The sequence below is a fragment of the Panulirus ornatus genome, chromosome 71, assembly GCF_036320965.1.
Source record: "Panulirus ornatus isolate Po-2019 chromosome 71, ASM3632096v1, whole genome shotgun sequence".
Lineage (NCBI taxonomy): Eukaryota > Metazoa > Arthropoda > Malacostraca > Decapoda > Palinuridae > Panulirus > Panulirus ornatus.
In genome coordinates this window covers 14,988,286-14,996,371 of record NC_092294.1, presented here as the reverse complement: position 1 = coordinate 14,996,371, position 8,086 = coordinate 14,988,286, and the positions used below count along the sequence as shown (strand labels likewise).

Genomic DNA, 8,086 nt, shown 5'->3' with positions numbered 1-8,086 from the left:
CAATCTTCTCTTAATCTCATCCTAGATTATCATTATGTTATACCACCAGATCTTTGAGACATAACACAGACAATCTTCTCTTAATCTCATCCTAAATTATCATTATGTTATACCACCAGATCTTTGAGACATAATTTCTAACGATATATTGTACTGCATCCCTTGAAACTAGTTATATTCTTTTGCCACTGTTTTCGTCTTGAAATTCATCACTGTGCCTTCATATCAATGCTGAAAAAGAAACCTGCTCTTCCATAGTACAATAATTGGAATAACTAAAATTTTCTCTTAGTTATTAGAGAATTTCAGTTTAGCCTTTGGGGATAATGGTATATCCAAGTCAAACCTTAAGTCCAGCTAAGCTCAAGAAAACATCTTGGGATGCAAGTCTGCTGTAAGTTTTAATGTTTATTGAATTATGGTGGCAAAGAACAATGAAGCAAATTTATAAGTAGAATGAAGTTCTCTGCCATTTGCCACCCTTTCAGGATACGGAGCTTAAATCAGTATAAAGTTAATTTTCATAAAACTAAGCATTAGTAGGTGAATGCCTATAGCTGCTGACACAAGATATGCACTATCATAATGATGGAATGAATAGGAGAAAGAACAGAATATAAATGAAAGATGATGAAAATAATGCCATATAAACTTAGAAAGGTAATATATAAGATCAGTGGGAAAGAATACTACCTCAGTACTTTCTATGTATCTCAGAGGGTGACTAAGAAGGGAAGGAACAGGTGTGGAAATTTTCCCCTCCTGCATCTTTTACTTTTCAAAAGTAAGAACTGAGGAAGGACTTGTTCGTGCATACAACTTTACAAAGGAAAGTTTAGAAAGTTTAATGACAGTCAAACTGTTTCAAAAGATGACTGACTGTAAATATGTAAGATCTACCACAATTTGTGAAATTTCTGTAAAGTAATATATGCACCACAAAAATGGCAGGAAAAAAAGGTCATGGATACTCATCATTATATAGGTTGCATACTTCCACAAAATATGAAGTAAATTTCTTCTATATATATCCAAATTTAACAAATGAGCACATAAGATTGTAAGGAACATTTTGAATATTAATCATACAGTGTCACTGATATTACTCCAAAACTTTACGTACACTTTTCTTCTTGCTTCTCCTATGTGCATTTGCATCATAGTTCTTGTCAAGGTAAGATAACTACCTAGAGATCTGTGAAGACCAGCTCTTTACCTGATTAATATGGTTGTAATTTGATGCAACTCTCTTCTGGCATACATGCAAACTGAGCAGATGAAGAAGCAGATATGAAAAATCTATATTTCAGCTTAACAGGAGAAAGCTGGCAAAGAAGCTTGTCTTGATATACTTTTTTTTTTTAGTGTGACAGTAAATAATCCAATGCTCTGTGTCTTTCTCCTGTTAACAGGTCTTCTAACATTACAAGCTATAGTAATATAAAACAATATCTATGCTTGAACAGCTTAATCTTTTATAGCATATTTTGCAACTTTCTCAAATGTACTGTATCTTCAATAACGTATCTGTTTTACACCTAGCTACCCTCAAACCTATTTAATCCTGGCAACATATGTCTATCTTGGCCTATAAAAGAAAAAAAAATCATCTAAAATCCAATTACTTTGAATCTGTACAATCAAAATCATCCAGTTGCTCGGATGCAATGTTCACAACATACACTGATGGAGAAACTATTCATTCTCAAATCCATATGAAACTCTAGATCTTTATTTTCAAAATAATGATATGGCAAAGATCTAGAGCACTGTGTTTAAAGATTACATAAGTTTTAGAAAATATAGAAACTGTATTCTACCAAAGACACTTGATATAAAGTACATAAAATCATATGAATTGGTGAATGAAGAGGGTTTACCCTATCAGGCAACAAGTTTATTCACCAGTGGTAACAAATAGCAAAAGATTATTAATATGGGTATCCCATAGTTAATGCATACAAAAACACACTGTGCACTATGCTTATGTCTTAAAGAAGCCATTTCACTATGGCCATGATGTCCTACTGCAGTACAACCAGACATACAATTACAACTGGACCATTCAGAAACCTTGTCTTTTGTCAATATTGTACGGAATTTCATTTAATACCAGAATTCAGAACTTGGTAATCACTGATTAATGAATTAACATACTTGTTGCTGTTATTAAGGCACTTCCTAACAACATGACCTATATAAACAAACAAACTATGGTTTCCTGCATGAGATGTCTTGAGAGATTTGTAAATATAGAGGTTATCTATAACCTGGACAGTAAATAAAGTGTAATCTGCTGAAATAACCAATTTTGATTTGGAATAGCTCTAAGCTAAATCACATCAAAAGTCACCTTTACTACACCCTTATCTTTGCTATGCCATCATCTTTCTCATATTCAGTACACACTCAACACCACTAGCCGTTCACAGACCCTTCCAAATTATGTCAAAGGCCATCTTCACTATGTCCTCATCTTTGATACTCCTTTATCTGTATTACACTTTCCCTCATCTTCAATACACCCTCATCTACACTGCACTCATTTCTATGACACCTCATCTCCTTACAGTTTCAACATCACAGAACTGTGGCCATCTTTACAAGCCCCTCATCTTCACTACAACTTTGACATCACTGGCTTTGACAATATCCATCTGAACCTCATTACCACGGATGCTTATTACAGGTCAGTTTAAAGACCCTAAAACAAGAGTAAATATGTATTTAACCTGACCCTTATGGGTCAGACCAAATGCATCTTTAATCTGTTTCAGACATAAAGCTGACTGTTGTACAGAAAATGAAAAAATATATATATAAAAACAGAAAACAGTACGTTCCCTTCTTTCAGAGAGACATGAAAATGCTTTATATCATAAAGAGACACCAGCCAACTCAATCCCCATTTGTAAGGCACATTTAATGCAATTTCAATGTTTTTTTTCCCATTATACTGTATTTCAGATGCTGAAAAAGTTTGGATAAACTCACAGCTACAGTGGAGAATTCTGATTTCTATAATGTTTACTTCTCAGCAATACCTTTCAAATGAGGTTCAATAACCTTAAGGAAGGCATAGGGAACTGGAGCATAAAAGCGTTCTGCAGTAACCTTGGAGAAACCAGTTCCCTCAATGAGAGAAAGCATATCACGGTTAAGGTAACAACCATCAAAAAGAAATGGCCATATACCAGTCACTGACAGGAAATCTTGCAATTTCTGTTTTAAACCATGTTTTTCTGGGTCAAATTCCCGTATGTGTTCCATGAAGTAGAATTTGCCACCCTAAAAGTAGAAAAAAGTATTGTTAATACCACTAAATACCACACTATAAAATGGATCAAAGAATCGTGGATTATCATCATCCCCTTCATACGAGAGATAGAAAATTCCATACCTGTCTCAAACCACTTCTCAAAGAATATTCAAACAACTTCTAAAAGATAAGAAAAATCAAAATCAGCTACTTATGTAAGTTAGTGACCCAGGTCAGTGGTCTCCCAGAAGTGCACAATTATACATCAGGGGCATGAATTAAATAATTCTTTTATAATTATCAGGTAATGTTCGGTCAAATTCTGGAAAATATTCCATGAAGAGCGAAGTGAAAAAGTTAATAATTTTTCATCATCTCCTATCTCACTGCATTTTCAAAGCTAGTGATAAAGAATCATACTTCATAAAAATGAAACACTTCATGAAAGAGAAATTCCCCTCAGAGAGAGAGAGAGAGAGAGAGAGAGCTGTATGATGCATTTTCTTCAAACAACTGATAGTATTGTCTGTTAAAACTAACGAGAATGAGCTATTTCCCAAAATCCTGAATACTTTGGCAGCTTAAAACCAGCCAAGATCAGCAAAGATCATGCACAAAGTTGTGAAATATGCGGGTGGATTTGTACAGTGTCATTTCTATACCACGCATGCAATCTGCTTAACTGCAGCATGACTATTGTATTTGGGGCTGGCTATATCAAGACTTATCCCAGTATTCAGTGCAAGACAGTACAGAGGAAACAGACACTGCAAAGCAAGTAACTAGGAGGGAAGTACAGTAAGTAGTAATTGAGTCACTCACTACTCTAATTTGTAAATGATCACAACAGGAAGCTTACAGGAACAAGTACACGAAGAATCTGCTGCAGCATCTTCTTGTTGTCACCAGCACTACACATCACTAATGTCATCACAACTGCATCTATGCTGTTGTCTGGAATCATATCCATCTCCTCACCTACAATCAATAACAATAACATTTACTAGTTTAAAATACACTCAAGCCTTCACATGAAATTATGTGGTACTCAAAACTATGCAGACGAATCTTAAATTCACTGTGGACCAATGGGCATCAACAAAACTAAAAATCAACAGTAAGTGAAAACTTTGTAATTTACATCTAAGATATGCAGACCTTAACAATAAGCATTACAGTCTTACGAAACTAAAGAAGACTTCATTTCATGCAAAGACAGAAGGATTTTTATCACTTACAACAACTACACTAATGCAAAAAACAAGCCTTGGAGGTCACATGCATCCAAGAGCAAAAACAGGAGATGGGTCACAGACACGAGACTCTAAAGTTTGCAATATTCAAGATGCCTGATTTAGGGACAAAAGCAAGACTTTACTGTTCAGTAAGATGTAAATCTAACCTTTCTGTTCATATTCTTGCTAGTAATCACTACCTCTAACCCATTCCAAGCAACTGCTCTATTATGCATGCTTTTGTGGTGCATTAACAGTTGTGTTCATGTATTTTTACCTTCACCATGGAAGCGGAAGTGAATCATAAGGTGGAGGAGGGGGCGAAAATTCTGGGAGCGTTGAAGAATGTGTGGAAGTCGAGAACATTATCTCAGAAAGCAAAAATGGGTATGTTTGAAGGAATAGTGGTTCCAACAATGTTATATGGTTGTGAGGCGTGGGCTATGGATAGACTTGTGCGGAGAAGGGTAGATGTGCTGGAAATGAGATGTTTGGGGACAATATGTGGTATGAGGTGGTTTGATCGAGAAAGTAATAATAGGGTAAGAGAGATGTGTGGTAATAAAAAGAGTGTGGTTGAGAGAGCAGAAGAGGGTGTTCTGAAATGGTTTGGTCACATGGAGATAATGAGTGAGGAAAGATTGACCAAGAGGATATATGTGTCAGAGGTGGAGGGAACAAGGGGAAGTGGGAGACCAAATTGGAGGTGGAAAGATAGAGTGAAAAAGACTTTGAGCGATCGGAGCCAGAACATGTAGGAGGGTGAAAGGCATACAAGGAACAGAGTGGATTGGAACGATGTGGTATACTGGGGTCGACGTGCTGTCAATGGATTGAACCACAGCATGTGAAGTGTCTGGGGTAAACCATGGAAAGTTCTGTGGGGCCTGGAAGTGGAAAGGGAGCTGTGGTTTCGGTGCATTATTACATGACAGCTAGAGACTGAGTGTGAACGAATGTGGCCTTTGTTCTCTTTTCCTAGCACTACCTTGCACACATGAGGGGAGAGGGGGATGTTATTTCATGTGTGGCGAGGTAGCGATGGGAATGAATAAAGGCAGACAGTATGAATTATGTACATGTGTATATATGTATATGTCTATGTGTGTATATATATGTATACGTTGAGATGTATAGGTATGTATATTTGCATGTGTGGACATACACATGTATGTATATACATGTGTATGTGGGAGGGTTGGGTCATTCTTTCGTCTGTTTCCTTGCGCTACCTTGCTAACGTGGGAGACAGCAACAAAGCAAAATAAATAAATATATAACATCTGTGGTAACTGACAATTAAGTGTAACAGAGGTGTGTTAATAAGCAGAGTTTAATCAAAAGAGGTGATGTGGGTGTCAAAGGGTGAGCAAAGGAGTAAGAGGATTTACATGTCAGAAGTGGGGGCAAGCAAATGGTAGGGGGAAGAGTGAGAAAGAGATGGGAAGATGTAGTGAAAGAAGCTTTGGGAAGAGGCAAGAGGAGTGCACAGAATGGATTAAAATGGAGCAATTTGATAAACAAGTGTGCAACATGCTGTCACTGGCTCAGATCAGGACATGTGAAGTGGTCAAGGGAAACCACAGTGTGTGGCCTGTGGGACTCGGCTGTGGATAGCGGGCTCTGGTTTTGTGCATCATACGTGACAGGTAGAGTGGTGAAGTGAGCAAGTGAAGCCATTTGTATGTTCCTGGCACTACTTAACTTAGGCAGGAAACAGCAAGCAAGTACATAAAAGAAATTACACAAGGAAAGACTGGCTAGCACCGAAATATATGAAGTAATCTAACCATTTACACTGAAAATTACCAGTGTGTGCCATACCTGTAGAATTTATGACTTCACATGAGTGAATGTTTGGGAATTTCTTCCTATTATCATTGTAATACTTTGAGAAATGAGGGTTCGGATCCACAGCCACCAAATCACTGCCATCAGGGTAGTGAGCGAAATTTACACCTGTTAAATAAAATCTACGATTCATATATGGACAAAGTAAATACACGTCATAAATCCCAAACAATGATATTTTGAAAGTTTTACACCACCTGGCAAAGCAAGTATGGTTCCCATAAAAATGTTTACAGTAGAAAATCATATTCCCATTTCAACACAATCAAAAAACCAATTACTGAGACTGATAAGTGTTTTTCAATATCAAAATTATTCTTTTATGAAACCATGTCCAGAAGTATATTTAATCAAAACTCCTCATGCTATAAAGTTTCTATTATCCAAGAACATATTTATCAAAAACATCAATTCTTATACTAAAAACAGAAAAGGAGCATATAACTGAGAGCAAACAGCTTGGATGAAGTCTTGTACATAAATAGAAACATTACTTTCAAAAAATTCACTAAAATCCCTTCCATCTTCAAACCAATATAAAGCTTGACTTTTAGTACAAAAAAAGAAGCCTAAAAATAACAAAGAAGATAATAAACATATTGATAATACAACAAACTTATGTAGAGGTAGTATACTAACCAGTTCCAACACCAATCTCTAGAATCTTAATCGCCTTATTTTTCCGTAATTCAGGATCATGAGATACAATAGATCCAAGGCTGGCAAAAATATCCTTCTTCACTTCTTCAAGTTTGGCACTTGGCTTCTTCGTAACCTGATGCAAGAAGAAGGCAAACCACCTGAAAGTTTACATACGCAATCAAATCTATAAAGCACAAAATGACGTACATAATACGCAAATTCAAGCTGTGTAACTTATGCTAAGCAAAGAATTATACTATAGCATACATTACAATGGCAATTTCCTACAGCCACATTACCCTTTCCCTTAATCTCCATAGGTCTGTATTTTCATTGTTCGTAATATATCTAGCGACAGACTGTCCCTGCCACTATACTTGAAAAAAAAATTAATTAAATGTTATCAATCCTTTTGGTACTTGATATAATTCCATGCATTTCAAAAGGGTAAAGTTGATGAAAATCAAACAGCGGAATCAAAATCAAATAGCGGAATCATCACATTCTTACGTACAATCTGCAAACCCAACCTAGCCTTGCATACCTTAGACAGCAATCCATTTTTTGAAAAGGAAGTCCCAACTGCAATTAAGATCAAAAAATAACTTCATTAAGAGGATTAGAATAACCAGATATACGTGAAATCAGAGAGCCTTACCTTTGCCTTAAGTCCTTAAACTTCGTCTTCAGTAGCCATAAGACGGCGAAGAGGAGGATGATGTAAATCATGTTGCTCGTGATCCACTTGGCTACCATATGGTCCACTTCAGCCATGCTGACGTGACGTGTGTAATGGATAAGCTGATAAGTAGATTAAGGGAGGGAGGGAAGAGGGAGGAGGAGGACTTCTAACTAATGGGGGTCTAACGTAGGGGGAGAGATGGCAAATAATGGCTAAAAATCCTGATTACAACGTGTAGATACGAATAGACTCGACTGATTAGCTTTCTCCTTGCCTTACCCAAGCGCTCAAGGCCGGCCTCTAGCGTTGTTAATGCGCAGCTTAGTCTAAATTCGAATAATGAGGGCAAAAACTATTCACAGTCACGTCAGATATGACTACGATGAGGGAGATGGCGACCATACCCAGCGCAAAAAA

The 8,086-nt window shown here is 36.7% G+C and overlaps 1 protein-coding gene across 1 annotated transcript; it reads right to left on the bottom strand.

Annotated features, from left to right (window-relative positions):
- Window positions 1–395: 395 nt before the first annotated feature.
- Window positions 396–8,086, bottom strand: LOC139747965 (thiol S-methyltransferase TMT1A-like). The gene is made up of 5 exons (XM_071660474.1): window positions 7,646–8,086; window positions 6,985–7,145; window positions 6,319–6,453; window positions 4,119–4,237; window positions 396–3,288 (listed from the first exon to the last, which is right to left on the bottom strand). Exons 1-5 carry the CDS (start codon window positions 7,759–7,761, stop codon window positions 3,028–3,030), a joined length of 792 nt encoding a protein of 263 aa, XP_071516575.1. The 5' UTR covers window positions 7,762–8,086; the 3' UTR covers window positions 396–3,027.